At 35.2% G+C, this 21481-nt stretch overlaps 1 protein-coding gene across 1 annotated transcript in view; it reads right to left on the reverse strand.

The window, feature by feature from the left end:
* The window catches only part of LOC150106591 (WD repeat-containing protein 82-like), a 228974-nt gene that overhangs the window by 17290 nt on the left and 190203 nt on the right, over window positions 1-21481 (reverse strand). The window contains exon 7 of the mRNA XM_090392561.1: window positions 16595-16664. Coding sequence (XP_090248687.1) covers window positions 16595-16664 — 70 coding nt within the window. The remainder of the gene's footprint in view (window positions 1-16594; window positions 16665-21481) is intronic.

Genomic DNA, 21481 nt, shown 5'->3' on the forward strand with positions numbered 1-21481 from the left:
TAGGACTCATAAAAGACAAGAAAACACTGAAATGGAAAAATATGGAGAGGAGGATACTGAGCTAACTAACAGTAAAATTCATAGCAGTGCTTCACATTATAAACATAATGGGAAAATAAATAATTTATTGCATTTACTAATATTTCACTGGATTCCCAACAATCATCTTCAGAGCACAAATTACAACCATAGTAAACACACACCACTTAATTTAATTTAAATTGTAATGAAAGGTACTAAAATTGTAACAAGGAACCCTCTTAAGTACCATTTTAAAACAAAGATTTAAGAAAAGTCGAGCCCAAAGTACTCTTAGAATGACGGTCTCTCAGATATTTGACAAAGTAATGTAGCTATGGAGACAACTACTGTGTTTGAATAAAAACTTTAGTTTAATATAACTAAAATCTACATTCGACCTTTATGTCAAGGTCATCTTCTGGAGCATACAACTATACACAGGAAACAAGCTACACTACGATCAAACTGGTTTGTTAAAGACACTGACCAACCGCTACAACAATTGTTGGCCTGACCTCTGGTGGGGAAAAAAAAAAATTATACATCAATGCTAGAGTCCTATTATTAGTGTTATCTGTTGGTTGTAGAAATACATTTGGCAAAACAATTGTCGTGACGACTCTTTTCTGTCGTGTTCTAATTCTATCTAGTTTCAAGTCACTTTTATGAATAATACAACTAATTACGAAATGATCACCGATCCAAAAGTAGGGAAATTTATATTTATACTGCGCCACCCTATTCTTAGATTAGTCTATATAAATAGTAGGATCAGTTCTAAATTAAGTTAACAGTCATCTCATTAGGCCGAATCATCTATTATCATTTTTACTTGGGGTTCCCGCAAGATTCGAATATTTATGAACGGTGCAATAATAAGGAATTCAGGCAAACACAATATTTAGATCAACAAAATAAAACATTTAATATATGATATGGACAACAAATACAAGAACTCTATTTTAAAATGGAACTATACAATTAACTTAACACATCTTCTTAGGTCACTGATGCTAATTCAATGTTCTAACTTTCATATACTATTCACAGTCTCAAAAAAACACAAATCTTCTTATCTCAAGTTAATATAACAATTTCACATTTTATTCAGTCTTCACAAATCTATCAGCTCAATGTTTATATTCACAGCAGGCAATAAACTACGTAAGCTATATTCCAAGCAAATATATTCCCGGACCTTGAGCATCGGAGGTATATTACAGTTAATGCTAGAATAGAGAAACTTATACAACTACTCTTACCAGACAAATTCTTCAATACATCAAATTATTGAGAGAGCACTTATGAATTAACTTAATTAACATTAGCGGAACACACATAACAAATATTCTCCATAGTTTAAACTGTATTACTGTAAGTCGCACTTCACTATTCCAAACAACAGTAATTAGGTACTAATATCTTTTCCTGTTCACTTTTCTCCAAGTAACCAATATAACTCTTTTCTTAGGGCAACATAGAATTTAATCGTAATCCAGATTAACTAGAACTAATCAGAATTTTCGCATTGACTGTCCAGTTTCCTTTTATCTGATTACGGTATCAACTTTTCTTCATAACAACAGCAGATTTCGCTTATAACATTAAACTTTATGTTTCACTACTTATAGGTTCACTTTCGAACACTATACTCATAAATCTCTGCCCTGAGGATTATATAATCTTGGATCCGCAAAACTCTCTCCTCACTCCTTAATGTTAATTCTTCTCTCTCTTTTATTTCTATGACCTTCCCTCTTCTCTATATATCTCTCTCTCCTTTATCTATGACCTTCACTCCCACCTTACGTTCGAACGCCACGCTCTACTCCACTCGTGGTTGTTTACGCGTGCGTCTCCATGACAACAGACTGCACGTAAACATTTCGCTAATGTAATGTATGGTTTAATATTATTCATGAGTGATTACATAACATTAAATATTTCACAAATAAAAACAACAGAATATTTAAGCTACTTCTTTAACTTTTTGATTACGTATACAGTTAAATATAAATTAACACTTTATGTTACACCATATATATTTAGTTATACAAAATTCTAAACATATTATTATTTTATAAGTTAATAGCAGGTCAGATTTTGAGTAAATATTTAATTAGTAATTCTTAATTAAAGAATAATAAACAATTTTATATAAACCATGATTAATATTTAATAAGCAATGTTAAATGTGAATGAAAAATAATAAATTACATAACATGGCTTCATTCACAATTTAACACTATCTATATACATATTGATGTATACAATATATGTATATAGATACTTGTTGTTGTGCCCAATGTATTTCTACAACCAACAGATAACACTAATAATAGGACTCTAGCGTTGATGTATAATTTTTTTTTTTTTTTTTCACCAGAGGTCAAGGCAACAATTGTTGTAGCGGTTGGTCAGTGTCTTTTAACAAACCAGTTTGATTGTAGTGTAGCTTGTTTCCTGTGTATAGTTGTACTCCAGAAGATGACCTTGACATAAAGGTTGAAACGTCGAATGTAGATTTTAGTTATATTAAACTAAAGTTTTTATTCAAAAACGGTAGTTGTCTCCATAACTTTCAAAAATGCATTCGGATCACCATGTAAGCCTAAAAGAAAGGATAATGTAGCTATATTTGTTGAGGTTGGGAGAGTACTTGATAGGTGGTGCTGATTCTAAAAATAATCTCTCAGCCTATAATAAATTCTAGCCAGCACTTGTCTTTTTTCATTTAATCCTGTATGAATATTAATCCAGGATTGAAGATGTAGTTTTTATGTTCTAGGTGGGTGTTAGGACAGATCTACCAGTCTTTCCAAAGTATGCCAAGCTGTAGTATAAGGAACTATTTATGTATTCCAGGATATGCAGGAGGAGAAAATGCATATAGGTTGCTAGTTGAATGTGCTATGAAAGTGGTATAGATATATTTCTGAACTTGAACCATCTTTCTGTTATACTTTGAATATAAGTAATGGGGTCAGTTTTGCTATGATCTTGTGTGTTGGTTGTAGGGGTAGTGGTATGCATGTGTTGGAGGGGAGCATGCATTATTTTATTTATTTTAAAACGGTTGTTGCCACTGGGCAAAAGTGTTCTGAAGAAACCTAGGTTCAGTAGCAAGGGCTGAACAAATTAACATCATGTATTTGTTCTTGAAGTTAAGAACAAATAACATCAAGAAAATTCAAATTAGTTGAACAAATAGCCCTGGCTATTATGTGTGTTTTGTGGATGGCATATTTGGGATGAGTAGTTGGTTGATTGCTCATGCAAGTATTTTCTAGTGTGCATGTGGACAGAGTTTCTCTAAGCAGAAAAGGATATGAATCATTTGGCATTGAAATAAATAGTGCTGTCTAGGAAGGGGAGACAGTTGTTTCTTTTTTTTTTCTATAGTGAAGCATATTTTTGGATGTTGGCTGTAAATATGTCTGGTCCATAATGCCAAATAGCAAACATATCATCCACATAGTACTGGTTTATGTGTAGCTGTGCTAAGTACATTATTTTCTAGAAATCCGCATAAAAATCATTTGGAGGATGGGGGGGGGGAGGACCCATACCGGTAGCCTTCAGTTATATGTGTATTTTTCCTTTCCATGAAAATTAATCTGAATAAATCATATATGTCAGAAGGGAAACGTGGCTTGATAAGGTGAAGGGGTCAGAATACTGAAGATGACCATGATGTTCAGGTTTTTTTTTTTTTTTTTTAACCTCCCTAACGGCCGAGGTGGATGAAATAGTGAGACCAAATTGCACTTCTTATTCATGTTATTCAACAGGTGTTAAAGAATCGTATCCAGATTTAGCTGGACGTCTATAGACGTCATGGCCAGTTAGGGGAAGGGGTTAAGGTTTTAAAATGAATAGAATTTTTGATAAAGGAGGGAGAGTTGCTTATGGATGTGTCAGTGTGTGGGGGAGATATTGATTTTACTAGTTGTTTGTCAAGTTTGTAGGTAGAGCTGTCTATTGGACAAATGGCAGTATTCAGTTTGTGAATTTTTTGGAATCCCGCATATCTAAGGAGGGTTGACATGATAAGTTTTAAGTGTTTGGTAATTTCTTTAGTCTAAGATGCAACTTTTTTCATTTTTTTTAAAAATATTGATGCACAGTTTTCTTCTGAGATTTGGTAGGATCCTGATCTATAATCTAGAGGAGCCTTTAATACGGCTTTCATTTTTCTGTCATGTTCTGTTTGACCCATTTGTGAGCAGCATTTCCCTTATCTGCTTTGGTAATGATTTTTTTAAAGCTAATATTTCTTTTATGTTGGGACGAATGTTTACCGATGGAGGAAATTCCCTTAAAGAAATAAAAAGAAGAATAGAGATAAAAAACTGTTCTAACATCCAGATACATTAACATAGACACAAGAAAAAGATGAATAAAATGCTATATCTGATCAAGTCTTCTCTACAACAGTGAAACATGGGCTCTAAATAAAGAAGCAGAGAAAAAATTAGAAGCTTTCGAAATGTGCACTATCAGAGGAATATTGAAAATATCATGAACAAAGAAAATGAAAAGAACATTAATGAAAATAATTAAAGAACGAAAACTTAAATATTTTGGACATCTAACTAGACAAAAAGGCATTCAGAAAATAATATTAGAAGGGAAACTGGATGGAAAAGATGAAGAGCTAGACCCAGGAGAATATGGTTTGAAGACATTAAGGATTAGACTGGCTTCAATTACTATAAATGTTCCAGAGCAGCAAAAGAAAGAAAAAAGTTCCATGACATGGTTGCCAACCTCCTTCTAGGAGATGACACTTGAAGAATATTTCCTTAGGTGAAATTTTGTGCTCAACACAAAATTTCACCTAGGGTTTGGAGTTTGCAAGAATTCAATCCACATCCAGACAAACAGATAGTTGGCATCACATTCAATATTAGTCACGATTTCTAGAATGGGAAGTTGTCTATGGGTAATGGAAAATTGTAACCTCAACAGAAGGCAATGGTTACATCTTATGTAAATGGCTGTGGCGATAAATTCACTATGTAAAATCTTGAATAGAAAGAATTTTGTACAAAATTCTTATATACCGATTTTACTTGAGAAAGAAGATCAATACAAAATACTTGTAGTTTAATTAACATTTTTTCATTAGTGTTTTATGTAATCTGAAAAAATATTAGAATGAATTGCTAAATTATTTGACCGCCAATATTGTACAAACAAAGAGATAGCCCAGACGGGATTAGAAATGCAGACCTAAGGCTATTGCTAGGTGCAAAGGTCAGCGAGTCACAGGGTTTTTCCAGCCATGACTCAGCAATTTTGTAAGGGGAGAGGGAGCCCCTGGTAGAACATCCAGGGAACTCGATCTGAAGAAGTTCCAAGGCCATGAAGGTAGAATAAAAAGGAGACAGGCGCTCTGCTCCTGAATTGTTCCAGTGTCGCTTCAAAGAGGTTCCTGGGTCCAGCCGTTCCAAGGATGGGGGGAAGGATATCCTGCTAGCAGTATTTTGATGATGATAGGAGATTTTTAACGGCGGTGTCGGCCAGTTTGAGAAGTCCCACCGCGAAGTTCCTTAAGCGATCTCCGAAAATGCTGTATCGTTGTTGCCGTGGAATAGTGTCTGTTTGCAGTTCTAACGAGAAAGAAGAAAATTATGTTCGTGATCTCTAGGATCTTGAATGCTGAACTGGGTGAGAAATGTTTCAAGTAAGATTAATGTAGAACTATTATGGATTGTGAACCTTAGAGCAGGGATTGTTGATTATATAGTTGCTAGCATATTGTAAAGTTGTGAAGTCCGAAAACCGTACTTCTAAATTGTTGTGAGATTGTTATCTACAGAGTGATGAGCATTTGTAATGTTAAGAGTTAATGTTGTAAAGGAGATCGAATGTGAAACTGAGTTAAGCATAATTCTGTTAATGAGCTGAGTTAAACTGAGTTGAAGTGTGCGTGAACCTAACCACGTGTCTGACATATATGCGAACGTATGTTTTGTCTTTATCTTCTTTAAGCTACAGGCTAGAAATGCTGATTTAAGTAATTTGAAAACCAGACAAGTGCGCTGCATTGTTACTTAGCAGAATTGAAAGGAATCGGATAATTTTGATATGTGTGAAATCCTATCTCTTTTATGTTGTAATTACCATGTCTTAGTATGAATAAATTGTTTTGTTTGTTAATAACTTGCCTGATTTTGACTTACCAATGCGCTTCTCATAAAAATATAGAGCCTGCATGTCCTTAAAGTTAACCACGACTGACTAATTTTAAGTATCTAAAGTTGCTTGAATTAGGATAATTCCTTGTTCCGCTGAGCATTTCTCTTACATGTATAGGAAAGACAAACAATTCCTTTGTGTAATCTTTAATGGTGCAGTAGTTATACAAATAAATTTTTAAAGATCAGTGTAAGAGAAAGCCAGTTAGTTAGACAAAGGAATTGGTTCCAGTCAGAGGCGATTCCTGAATCTATACTCCACACACATGAAAGTAGCATAGTTACGACCTTGAGAGGGGGAGAGGGATGAAATTGTAGACTAAAGGATTAAAAGTGATAAGACTAGCTTAAGCAACGATTTTTCAGCTCAGAGTTACGACTGACAAGAAATTAAGACGTTACGATAAGATAAGGAATAATATTGAATATATTTCGAATCAAGTCTATATATAAAAAAAAAATTTAAAGAAGTAAAATCTTTATTTTTACTTCTTTAAATTTAACTACACAATCTTGACACATTTGCAGCCAGAATGTATTTTGCTGTTGTTGAGCTATCAAATTTTTTCAAGTGACAGTTTTTGAATTTTTCAACTTTTTTAGTTCCTGCAATTTTGGGGATGGTGTGGAGAATCAACAGTAGTTTTAGATTTAGTACTTGAGATAATTCGTTTTGCAATGAAGTGACAGTGGCACTGATTTTTGTGAGATTAATGTGTTAGCTCACAGAAATCAATGCATGCTAATTATGTAATAGAGGTCTAGAGTATTATGGGTGGGATTACTAAAAACAGGGGAATTGGAATGTACATACAAATTATTATGCGTCTGAATTATATCTATAAGTTTAAATTCTGAAACAAAAAAGAGGGGGCAGGTAATCTTCCACTCTTCTGACCCAGACACATGCACTGAGCAAGTCACAGAAATCATCCTCAGTGGCATGACAGTATTCATCCCTCATTCCATCCATTTTCTAAGCCCTGGTTCAAAAGAAGATATATCGAAGCAGTCGAAGAAAAAAACTCTGCTTACTGCAGGTGGCCTACATCAAGAATCCAAGCTTCATACTCAGCCTATGCAGACGCATACAATAAATGTAAATCAACTATTAGCAAATTCAAATCCAACTTCATTAAAACCACAAGCAGAAAAGCCATTTTGTCTAAATGGGAGGAGTGCCTTTTGGTCCCTCGCAAAAGCCGTCAGATGCAACTTCTGCTAACCTCCCTCCCTTCCTACAGTACCCAAAGAAAAAGCTGACTACCTAGTATCACTCTTTAACTCCCGCATAGACGATAAAGTCAAATCACACCTCTTTCCATACCAGCAACTGAGTACCATGTACCTCCTGTGGCCTTTCAGCAGAAAGTCATAAGCCGACAATAGCAACTCGCCACTCATTCTACTTCTTTGACAAACCATGTACTTCCCAGACCTCCCTTACACCAAGATCATCTGCAACCAGTGCCTTAAACAAGGATCTCCATGCCATCCTTCAGTGGGGCAAGGTTAACCTATTCATTTTAAATGCCACTAAAATGTAGTTCTGCCTTTTCTCTTCCAAAAGGGATCTCAATTCACTTCCTTCATCCCCAGTAATACATCACCAGACAGGGTGAACACTCTCTCTTCATGGACTGACATTTATTTCCAACCTCTCTTGGCACACATCACATAGCTTCTCAGCTTCTAAAAAACTAAGCATTGTTTTCTGCTCAAAAAGGTATTTTACACCCACCCAACTACAGACCCTATACAAATCTTAAATCACCCATTCAAAGAATATTGTATACACATTTGGGGTGGTATACCTAAAACCTTAAAAATTCTTAATGCTGTCCAGAAAAGAGCAATTCTGTTTGTAGATGACCGTTCCCTCACAGGCTCACTTCAACCTCTACCTCACAGATGCAATGACTAAACAAACACACATAATAACCACAGTAATAAGCTTTAATAAGTAAATATTTCATCCTAAGTATCTCAGGACATCGTCAGTACAGTTAATTCAAACAACACTAGGAATAACATACAGTAAGGATGCATGATTACAATGGAATCCCAATATGTGTGCAGTAACGTGTTCATCATCATCATTATCAAATTCCTGACATGTACCCTCAAGGGGTGTACAGGATATGATAGTACTACATGAAAAATTAACATCATTACTAACTTCCTATCTACGATTTTCCTCCAAATCAGTCTTTCACTTGTCAAGACTCCAACATTATCAGATCTTATATTTCTATTGTCTAAGGCACTTTGTACCATATCAATCCACCTATATCTTGGTCTTCCTTTGGGTCGTTTTTCTGCCAACCGGGCAGAGAACACTTGTTTTGCTAATCTTTCCTCACCCATTCTGTTTAAGTGACCATACCACCTGAGATTAGCTCTGCTAATGCATTCCTGGATGCAGACAATGTCAAGTTCTTTCCTAATATCTTCGTTTTTAATATGATATTTCCATTGATGCCATCTATTTATGCCTCTAATCTTTCTCAGGACTCTCATATCTGCTGTGTCTAGTGTTTGGTCAAGTGTTTTACTTCTGACCCAGCTCTCAGATCCATAAGTTAAAACTGGTTTGAACACTGTCATGTATACAGCTAATTTAGTGTTCTGACTAATTTCTCTCTTATTCCATATGAATTTATTCAATTGACTTCCTACCATACCAGCTTTGTTGATTCTGTTGTCTACTTCCATATTTAATTTACCATCTTCACTAAAAATCGTGCCTAAGTAGCTGAAATGTTTTACTTGTTCCACCAGTTCTCTGTTCAAAACACAGTTAACATTTCAACAATTCTACCTCTTTTCATTGTCTTTGTCTTTTTAATTTTGACCTTCATATGATATCTATTACAACAGTCATTCAATTTAGTCAGGGAATCTTGCAAACTTGTAGTGGATTTATTAAGTATAACATTGTCTGCATAAAGCAAAGAGCTGACAAGGATAATGTACATCCTTGTCTCACACCAGATTTAACATTAAACCATCTTCCTGTACTTCCTTCAATTCTAACTGCTGACTTACAACTCAAATACAGACTAAGTATTGCTTGATATAATGCCCCATTGACACCATATAACTGTAGCGTATTGAATAGCTTCTCTTTTGGCACCTTGTCATATGCCTTTTCCAGATCGACAAAACTTAAATACAGATCTTTGTTATATTCCCATACTTTTTCAACTATTTGTCGTAAAGTGAAGATCTGATCCTGACAGCCTCTATTTGACCTGAATCCAGCTTGTTCTTCACCAAGCTTTTCTTCCACAATTCTTCTCATCCGTTTCTCAAGTATATTGGCATAAATCTTGCCCGGAACACTCAATAGGGAAATACCTCTGTAATTCTCACATTCAGTTTTATTTCCCTTTTTATATATGGGTACTATGAGAGCTCTACTCTAATCATCAGGAATTTGTCCCTCTATCCAGGCATTCTGAACTATGCAGTGCAGCCACTGTAAGACTTTTATACACCATACTTCAGCATTTCTGGTCGAATATCATCTACTCCCACTGATTTTCCACATTTCAAGCCTTTGATGGCTTTTTCTATCAAGTATGGATATGTATTCCTGACTGCATGCCTGGTCAGTGTTTTTTATCACTGTGCTGTCATCACTGCTTGTTTCATTTAGCAGTTTTTCAAAGTAATTACTCCATACTTCAAGGATATCTTTTTCTCCTGTTTTCATGTCACCTTTATCATCTCTAACTCCTTTTACAGCACTCTTTCCTCCATTCCTAAGCTTCTTCAACAACCTACAGAATATCTTACGACTTCTTGATAGTTATTTTCTATGTTCTTGCCAAAGTCCTCCCATGACTTTTGTTTAGCTAGTTTTACACAGTTTTCAGCTGTCTTGCATTTGTCTCTGTAATCTCTAAGAGCACAAGCTGACTTATTTGCCCAGAACTTTTGATATGCTTTCTTCTTTTCCTTCACTGCCTCTTCCTGTGTCCACCATGGAGTTCTGATTTTTCTTTCCTTGCAGACAACCTCACCACATGCCTCTCTGGCTGAATCAATCAGGGTTTTCTTTAAGGTTTGCCACTGAATCTCCAATGTTTGGTTCTTGTTCTCAAACCCTTTCATTTTTTCTTCAATAATCTTTATGTATTTTAGTCTACAGTTCACATCTGATAGCTGCTCAACTTTTATTCACTTTAAAACTTTCTTATATGTCATTCTTTTCAATATGAAATTCAATTTTATCCTGCTCAAGACTAAATAGTGATCACTTCCAATTTCAAATAATCTGTACACTCTGGTGTCCTGCACCAGGGAGAAAACATTACTATCGACAATAACATAGTCAATGAGACTTTTTCTTATTCCTTGCCTCTTCTCTCCATGTGAATTTGTGCACATTTTTATGTTGGAACACGGTGTTAGTAATAACCAGTCCATGTTCTGAGCAGAAATCCAACAGGTATTTGCCATTATTATTAGCTTTGCTCTTTTTCTCCAAATTTTCCCAAAATATTTTTGTATGTTTGACAATCACTTCCTACTCTGCTATTTAGATCCCCAACAAGGACCAACTTTTCCTTTTTCATTATGTCAGTAGCTTTCTCTAGAGCCTCAAAAAATTTCTCCACTTCTGTGGGACCATAGGCACAAATAAGTCTCATTGTCCAGTTTCCCATTCTGATATTAGCCTCATATTTACTGTTGAATACAATGGCTACTCCTTCTTTTTCTTGATTTTCATTTCCTGAATATAACATTTTGTATTTATTGCTCAGAAAGATCTCACCAGTTTTTGTCTTTTTTGTTTCAGTCACCCCTATTATGTCGATCTGGTACTTATCTAATTCTTCAGCTAGTTCATTTCTTTGCCATTCAGGCTTCTTACGTTGATAGTACCGATCTTTAACTCTGGTGCTGTTGAGTTAGGGTGTGCTTTCAGATTCGTTCCAGTAGCTGACTTTTCGCGGTTCGCTCTGAATCCCTGACAAAAACAAGGGGGGGGGGGCCTTGTTTAACCGGGTGTCGCCCCAGCCGGCATGAAATTTTGTCATGTTGTACCATCATTTTATATATATTTAAGCCAATAAAAATACAATTTGGTTGGCTAAATCCCAAATTGCCAGCCCATCCTCGTTTGTTCAGTATCCAGGTAGATACCCAACAGGGTGCACCACGAGAAGGTGAGGATTAGACATTAGGTCAGAAGCCCTGGTCGGTTCACCGTATTCCTTTAAAGGCTACATGGAGGTCTCCTCTCACTTATACAGCTTTGACCCTTAAAGACCACGCAGTAGCATGTTATAGAATTAAATATAAATATATCTGGAGAAAAAAAAAAAAAAAAAAAAACAGATTACATTAAAATAAGATAACATATATAAAAATTACTTTACCCAATTTTGTATGACACTTTCCTATACTTTAGCAATAGCAAGAACGTCATTATGGTTTAGATTTGGTTTGTGAAGTAGGGCTTCAGCACTTTCTTTATATAAATGTTCATGTTTATATAAAGATCTATGTAGAAGTTTGGTCTTTTCCCAATGGATCCTATGGTTTGAGTTTTCAACTCTGTGTTGTGCGAGGCCAGATTTCTGTGGTTTGATATGATGGATATGGTCTTGATGTTCAGAAATGCTTTTATGGACAGATCTACCTGTCTGTCCATAGTAAGACAATTTACAGGAGCATGGAACCTCGTACATGCCAGGTAGCATCAGAGGTGAGAGTTTGTCTTTAGGAGAAGGCAACAAGTTATAGATCTGGTTGATTGGTTTGTAGGCAGTAGCAAGTTTGTATTTCTTCATAATTTTTGAAAGACGTTCGGAGATGCTTTTGACATAAGGTATGGGAATCCTATTGGCTTGTTCTTGTCTAGGTTGATGTTTGGAGAAGTGACTGATGATTTTTCGAGTTGTTTTAAGATTGTATCCATTTAGTATGGCTGTAGTTTTGATTATTTCCAATTCTTGGTTTAGAGATTCTTCAGAGGAGTAGAATCTGTGTGCTCTGGTTACTAATGATGCCAATTTTTGAGATGGATGAAGAGCAGAAGAACTGTGAATGTAGCGACCTGAAAATGTTGGCTTGTGATAGAAGTGGAAATTGAACCATCTACTTTTCTTTGGATGTGTAAATCCAGAAAGGAGATACCCAGTGGAGATTCTTTTTCTAGCATAAATTTGATGCGAAGATGAAGAAGGTTTATTTTATCTAGAAACAGGTGTAGTTCTTGTTCGGAATGACCCCAGACAGCAAAGACGTCATTGACATATCGTAGCCAAATTTTTGGTTTAAACGTGAAAATTTTTTCTTCAAGGTATTCTAGTGTAAACGGGGGGGGGGGGGGGGGAGTTTTCTACTATATCTATCCTTTTATATGCTCTTTACCTTTCTTTACTTTAGGTATTTCCACGCCTTCTACAATGTTAGTCTATTCCTTCCTATATATATATTACTTTATGCTATGACTCCTTGCTAAGTTGGGTGATAAGGAAGACCCCATTGGTGTTCCTTCGTCTTGCTTGTAAATTTTTTCTTTCCAAGTAAAGTAACCGAACGTAATAACAAATTTGAATAATTCAACAATATCAGATGGAACTTTTTGAGTTAACAAGTCTACTGTTTCCTTATGGGAAATATTAGTGAAGAGGGAGACAATGTCGAAGCTAATTAGCATGTCAGTTTCCAACAGTTGAATGTCTTTTATTCATATGACCGAAAAATGAATTTACTACTCCGAGATCGAAATACTTACACCAAACTTGATTATGATCCTACAAAAAGACAGCTCAAGAAACCCAACAAGTCACTTGATGAAACCACTTCCTTAGATGAACAAACAATTAAAAAAATCAGGACATATCATGCTAGACCTCCTATAATATACGGTTTACCTAAGCTTCACAAGTTCCACTCAGACCCGCTGTGGATTCTATTAGCAGCCCAACTTACACATTATCAAGATTTTTATCTAACCTTCTCTGTCCTAATATAGGTCACTCAGCCTCATCAATTAAAAATTCCACAGAGTTTTATATGCAAATATAAAAGGCATTCAACTGTTGGAAACTGACATGCTAATTAGCTTTGACATTGTCTCCCTCTTCACTAATATTCCCCATAAGGAAACGGTAGACTTGTTAACTCAAAAATTTCCATGATATTGTTGAATTATTCAAATCTGTTATTAAGTCCAGTTACTTCACTTGGAAAGAAAAAATTTACAAGCAAGAGGAAGGAACAGCAATGGGGTCTCCGTTATCACCAAACTTAGCAAACCTGTTTCTAGTGTAAAAATTTGATGTAGCTTAATAATGCCAGAAAGCCTTACATCAATTTTTATAGAAGTCAAGCCCTGTAAGAATGTTATAAAAATAACCTGTACATCTGTATATAGTTAAAACAGTTTGTTAATGTAAATAATCCCATAGCGACTGTCTGTACTTACTGCCCTAAAAAGGAAAATTCTAGATTGCATTACACAAAGGCAATACCCTGCCACCAGAAACCTTTGTATATTAGCTCCTTATAAGGATATGTAAAAGTTGTTTGTGAATTCCACCTGTAAACACACAAGGTCAGTGTCAGACAGACTGACAAACTTTAGATGCACTTCTGCTGCCCGAAACAAATAGGATTAAAGGAGTGTAGAAGTTCAAAGAAAGGGTCAGTGGCAAGGAAAGAACAAGGGATCGCGCTGAAATATTAGGGGTCCCATGCATTCGTGCAGGGATCCGAAAGTAGGTGAATAAAAGGCATTGGCTGGAAGATCGAGTATCGGTTATCCATAGGTCGTCATCGGTTATCTAGAAGTCGTCACCTGTACACCAGCGGTTGTCCATCGGACGTAAGCCATCGAGGAGGGGACTTCAGAAGAAGTCATGCCAGCAGTCTGAAAGAAAGATGACAGGAGCCTATCCACCAGGCAAATCATTTAATCCGATGACAAACCTTCACTGGGAGCTATCATCCAAACAGAGGAATTTTCGAGCAGTTAAGAATTGCTTCGTTAAACGTGTACGCAAGTACTCCTCAATCCGAAAATCTTCGCCCGAGAGCCGGGAGGACAGTGTCCCAACAGAAGCGGTCAGTAAATCTATTGCTGGCATAAAAAGGGAGAGAAAACCTGATATGGGAGGAAAAGGTCAGGACTCCAATCCGAAGCCAGGGAATGAGAATACGCAGTGGGTAGCAGCCCTAAAGTGAGTTCGATTTTTTTTCTTAAATTTTGTGAATTATAGGAGAACTTTATTAGGGAACTGTTAAGATTAAAATGCTGAATTTGAGCAAAGTTAATGGTTGGATTTAAAATGTTTAATAATTAATAGAAGATTATGTGTGTAACAGTCAGGGATGTTAGCTTGCTCCACCTTTGCAATGAGTTCCCCAGTGTTGTACCACCTTACCTCAGTCCTGAAGATACTTTCAGGCGCAAACTCTGTTTGCTCACACTTGGATAAAGAATTAAACTAAATTTATTATAGTCTAACCAAGTGAAAAATAAATTTTCAACATCTTTCTCTAAATCCAGAGTAATTTAATAAAAATGTGGCACACCGTTTGGCAACTCCTATAGGTAGAGATGACTTTGCTAATGCTTCTGCCTGGTATCTCCGTGGGCCTGGCTCCCACTGAAGAGACCTCAATAGAGGTCGAAACTAGCCTGGGTAGTGGCCCTTCCCTTAATGTATAACATTATACATATCTGCAAGGAGATGTGTTTTGCATTATGGGAGATACTGAGATAGGAGTGATGTTAGCTTGCTCCATATATATATATATATATATATATTACTTTATACTATGACTCCTTTACTGCTTATTCTAACTGCCTTCGGCAATTTCCTTCTTATTCCTCAAACACCAGAAAGTTTATTTGATATTCTGTGCCACTGATGTCCGTTTTCTAATAAGAAGTGGTAAGTGTGTCCAGTAGTCTTCCCTTTATATTCAAATTACCCCTGATTAATTAATATCTGCAGTCATGGTCTACTATCTATCCTTTCTCCTGGGTTCCTGCTAATAGGCTCTGAAATTTTTTGGAACAGTGCATCGAAAAATTAAATATCAGGCGACACTCTATTAACATTTTAACAACACATTTATTTATCATAAAACAATTTACACTATTATTTCATCAAAAAAAAAAAAATGCTTAGTTTAACTCTAAATAGCACAATTATGTTAAGATTCCCTTTTAATTTATGATAATCATGTCACAAATATCCACTCCTATCCAATATCAAGTTTCTATTCCAAGCAATTATACTATTAACAAACTATTGCTCCTTAATTGTTATACACACAAGAATATCATTACACATAAAAGTTCAATCCTTCTGATATAAGATAATACTCTAGGCAAAATGCACCATTAACAAACAGTTACTCTCTGATAATAAATTTAGTTTAATCCTTTATCCAAGTGTGAGCAAACAAAGTTTGCGCCTGAAAGTATCTTCAGGACTGGGGTAAGGTGGTACAACACCGGGCAACTCGTTGCAAAGGTGGAGCAAGTTAACATCACTCCTATCTCAGTATCTCCCATAATGCAAAACACATCTCCTTGCGGATATGTATAATGTTATGCATTAAGGGAAGGGCCACTACCCAGACTAGTTTCGACCTGTAATGAGGTCTCTTCAGTGGGAGCCAGGCCCAAGTGGAGATACCAGGCAGAAGCATTAGTAAGGTCATCTCTACCTATAGGGGTTGCCAAACGGTGTGCCACCTTTTTTATTAAATTACTCTGGATTTAGAGAAAGATGTTGAAAGTTTATTTTTCACTTGGTTAGACTATAATAAATTTAGTTTAATCCTTTATCCAAGTGTGAGCAAACAAAGTTTGTGCTTGAAAGTATCTTCAGGACTGGGGTAAGGTGGTGCAACTCGTTGCAAAGGGAATTCTCAACAGGTTTCATTGTACAATAAAGTCACGGATGTAATGTTTCAGCTCTATATCTCTTTTACAGGTACTTCCATGATCACTGCTGCAGTGAATTAGCAAACATCATTCCTCCACTTGCTGTTGGCCTGCTGAAAGAAGAGCGGATGCAGTCCAATATCTTTACAGTACAACTTCAAAATTCATTGAACTGCTTCTCCTCTTCTTCATTTATTCCATGTGCCTCTGTCCTCTGGAACAGCCTTCGCGGTGTTTCCCAACTATTTCAACCTACAGCACTCTTTAAGAATGTCATTAGGTTTCTTCTTTCTCAACGCTCATCTGCACTTCAAATACACACACATCACTGATGTCCTATAGAATCTTGTACCTTTCATGTGTGTGTGTGTGTGTGTGTGTGTGTGGGATAACTATATAAAAAAAAAATCTTACAAATAGGGAAAACTACACAAAATTAAATACTTACCACAAAATATGAAATGAGAATCTGGACTGAAGGATGATTCAAGAGGAATCCCCTTATTATTAGTGTGTCCCTTTTGAGAAAAAAAAAAGTAACAAGTAAATAAACATGCAAAAATATAAATAAAAAAAATAAAACATTATAATTGGGGAAACCAGGCATTTTATTAAAATTATCATATATTCAATATAACTAAAAATGAAACGAGAAATATTTCAGTGACAAATAAAACATAAGTGAGCCATTTAAAATGAAACAATTTGTCTAAAAATAACACTTAGATATAAGTATAGTACTGAAATGAGATACAGAAATAACTTCAACTTACTTGCCATCATTTCAAAACATGCAAGCAAGTGTATTCTAAAATTCTAGTTTGAAAAAGCCATAATTGTTTAGAAATTAGAAAAAAAAAATATACAGCATATGAAGTAGGAAGTGACATCGTTTTCAGGCAAATGATTTTTAACAAGTAAGGAAACAACCAGAGACAGTCACAAAGAGGCATGCTTAGTAACAGCATTCTTCCATAGTGACTAGCTAACAGGTTCAATATTAATAATCTACTTTTTATCCACACCCTTACTCAATTTAATCAGACATAAAACCTTGAAGCACATTTGACACTACGTAGGGTAACAAATTAGTTGAAAAAGTAGCAATTATTTGTAAAGTTCATGTTGCCACAGAAAGGCAATCTCCTGGTGGAAGGCAGACAACAATGATATTTTGTTATTATTTATTATTTAAATATATATAATAAATATTATAGTAGTAAATAACATACATTCTAGAAAGTATTTAAAAAAAATTAATTATTATCAGGCCTTGAACCAAACCAGCCTGGTTAGCCAAGTGGTACCTACTCTCTAACAGACTGTGGGTTTGAATTCCATCATGGGAATGACTGCTTGTGAATATCTTTAGGCGGGAGATGAATTTTATCACCTGGAGTAAAACTACTACCCTGCTTACTGAAGTGGCTTGAAAAAGTTCCATATCTATAGCACAGAGTTTATAAATGATCATATTTCAGCATATAATACTATATTTGAAAAGTTAAAAAAAATATTGTAGAAACCAGGGTCATCTTATACTCTGGGTATAAAATCTGAAGTTTTGAATTCAGCAATGGAAAACAGCTCGTGATTTAGCCTACACAGGTCAGACAAGCCATGGATTTTAAGTGAGAAAGAAGCAATGTGTTGCAAATGTCAAGCATAAAAGAAAAGATAAGCCAACATGTAGAAGAAAATTTTTATTTCAGACTTCTGAGCTGCAGTCCTCAATTCATGCAGATCACTGAATAAAAACTGAAGACTGATATTAAGTGACATGAAAATTGCTTATTAAATTGTTTACCATCATAGGCTTCAACTTAGCTAACAATCACCTTCTGCAGACAGTTAATACGTGTCACATGACTTCAATGTTTATTTGCAGCACTCATTTATTTTTCTTGTAACAGTTTGTCAGGATTTAGAAGTTTATCTATTTATATATTTCTGATGTTAATTAAGCCCTGATGAGGTCACCAGCTCTGTGTAAGTGCATGCAACTAATAGGCGCAATTTTCATATATTCATGACTAATAAATTCATTGTTATTACTGATGGAAAACATCACCAAGCAATCATCTAGCCCCTGCAGTAATATATTGTATAGTGGTGTTATGTTAGATGTATATACTTTTCTAAGAACTCTTATATCGGTGGTCTCTAATCTTTGATCAAGTTCTTTATTTCTAACCCAACTGTCAGGTCCATAACTTAAAACTGGTTTGAACACTGTCTTATATACTGTTAATTTAGTGTTTTGGCTAATTTCTCTCTTATTCCATATATTTTTAACTCAACTGGCTTGTCACCATACCAGCCTTGCTTATTTCTAGATTTAACTTGCTATCTTCACTAAAAACTGTGCTTAAATAGCTGAAATTTTCTATGTTTCTCCCAAGTTTTATAATTTTGGTGTTTTTATTGCTGATTTTGATGCCAATTTGTTACAACTGTCATTCAATTTAGTTAGAGAATCCTAGAAGCTTGCACTAGGTGTGTTTAGGAGTACAACATCATGTGCATAAAGCAGAGAGCTCAGTATGATATCTCCAATTTCTAATATCAGGTTTGATGCCACTTTCTTTCATAATGGATGATAAATAAGAGTGGAGTTAAATAATAAGCAGCCTTGTTTTACACCTGATTTTATATCAAACCATCTTCCTGTTATTTCCTTCAATTCTAATTGCTAACGTACAACTTAAATATAGACTATGTGCCTGTGTAATGTTCCATTTATCCATACTGCAGAATCTTACCCATACAACTTGGTAAGATTTTCCACAGGCACCTTGTCGTATGCCTTTTCCAGATCTATAAAACTAAAGTACAGATCCTTGTCATATTCCCATGATTTCTCAACTATTTGTTGTAACATGAAAACCTGATCCTGACAAACGCTATTTGACTTGAATCCAGCTTATTCTTCTTCCAATTTCTCTTTCATCAATTTTTCTCAACTTCTTTTTAAGTATGCTTGCATAAATCTTACCTAGAACTTAGTAAAGAAATTCCTTGACAATTCTCGCATTCAGCTTTATTTCCTTTTGTATAGATGGGAACTATGAGAGCTATAATCTAAGTACCTGGAATTCAATCTGCTAACCAAGCAATCTAAATAGCCACTGCAATTTGAGCATTTTTGGTCAAATATAGTCTACTCCAGCTACCTTTCCACATTTCAAGTTTTTAATGGCTTTTTCTACCTTAAGTCTTGAAATGTAATTCTGTTTGCATTTCTCCTGAAAAATTTCTACTACAGTTCTGTCACTTCTTTTTCATTTAACAGTCTTTCAAAGTAATTACTCCAGACATTTAGGATATCCCCATCTTATTATTATCCTATAACTTACACAGTAACTTTACATTATCTTCTACACAACAGATTTTTATTTGTTCAGAGCTGTAGTTTCAAATATTCACATATGCATGATTTTTTGCAAAAATTATCATATTATCTATGACATATCTATCGAATGATGCTGTTACTTTTGTAAAAATCTGATGAATGCATCAAAAGCATAGTATAGTTTATGAAATTATCATAACATTAACAGATCAGCAGGTTTTCCTGAAAAACTATCATAATCTCAGAATTTACCATTATGCATGTGCCCCAAAAGTTTCATTTTGACTGATGGCTCTTGGTGAACACAAAATGATCCCCCAAGAGCCATTCCATTGGTGAGCCCCAATTCTGTGCCTATAATTCATACAATTAAATGCAAATCATAAATAGAAAAATCAGAACTTCTGAGAATTTGTAAATGCTTTTTAAGCATTTTTAAAAAAATATAATTTATCAAAAGTTTTAATGGAACCTCTCAACATAGTTTTTCTTTGCCATTTTCTGAATGCTGTATCATTTTCATCCTTGTTCCTTATATAGTTTGTTTTGATCTGTGGTCTGCAAAGAAAATCAAGTTATAGTCAAATTTTGCACAAAAAATGACTAGAATCAGGATCTTTTGGATCTGCATTCATCTCAAAAGATTTGACACAAAATTTTAATTAGATGAAGTGTAACTGTCAGGCTTTGATATTATCAAAGCCTGACAGTTACCAAAGCCTGACAGTTACTTGTTCCTTATATAGTTTGTTTTGATCTGTGGTCTGCAAAGAAAATCAAGTTATAGTCAAATTTTGCACAAAAAATGACTAGAATCAGGATCTTTTGGATCTGCATTCATCTCAAAAGATTTGACACAAAATTTTAATTAGATGAAGTGTAACTGTCAGGCTTTGATATTATCCAACCCTCATTTGTAAGTCTAGTTTTTGGTTAATTTGTATAAGAGATATCCGTGATGATTATAACTAAACCTGGAGTGTATTCTTTGACATCAAATTTTCCCTCAGCATTCATCTGCTATTTCAGTCACTTTCCAAATTCTGATAACCAATCTGATCTCTGATTACCTATTTGTAAGTTTGATATTCTGCAGTCCAAACATGCAAATAGTGCAATCACTTTCCTTGCAGACTTCAATGTCTGAAATTTGCAACTCTAATTCCGCTGATCAAGCAGACAGGGATGCTGAGGTGTTTGTGACTAATAATGACCTAACACAGATAGTCCATTTACATATGAAACTAGATAATCTGCACCATCCTACCAACATCCTAGATCACTTCTTAATTTCTCTCCTTCCAAATAAACTGCAGATGTCAGTTCCCTTCATTGTAACTCATCATACTACGGTCCACATTTCCTTTACCCTGGAACACTTTTTATTTAGCTATGGTCAGTCACATCTTTTGGCATTACAATGGTGTAAATTTTTTTTTTGAAGAGATACAGATCATAGCATGTGGGACCCTCCCCTTGAGGGGAGGCTGTTCCATAGGAGAGAGAAAAATGAAATAAAAGAGGAAGAAGAGAAGCAAATCTGGTGTGTTTGCAGTTGCACTGAAGAGGTATGTTAGCTTCTGCTTGTGTATTAACTGGCCCAACAGAAAGTGGAGGAATGATAGTTGCCAGTTCAGTGGAGCAATGACCATTGATGTGCCAAAATAATGTGTTTGTAAAAAAAAAAAAAGTGAATCTGTAAGAAGAGTTAACTGAATTGCTTTCCAGAAAATGTCACAAAAATTTTAGGGAGAAGTTTTAGGTTCACCACTCAAAACATGTGAACATTACTCTAAGGACAGGCAAATCTGAGATTTGTATAGTGTTAAGGAGGGTGTCAAATAGCATCTTGAATAAAAGAGGATGTGATATGTTTATGCCAGGAGATACTGGAGGTAATTAGATGAAGAATTAGAAACATTGGTCCAAGCAAAGAGAGAGAGATCTTATTCTGTCTGGTGATTGATGTATTACTGAGGATAA

This window comes from Typopeltis vanoorti, chromosome 5, assembly GCF_054136105.1.
Source record: "Typopeltis vanoorti isolate ZY-2024b chromosome 5, IOZ_Tvanoo_1.0, whole genome shotgun sequence".
Lineage (NCBI taxonomy): Eukaryota > Metazoa > Arthropoda > Arachnida > Uropygi > Thelyphonidae > Typopeltis > Typopeltis vanoorti.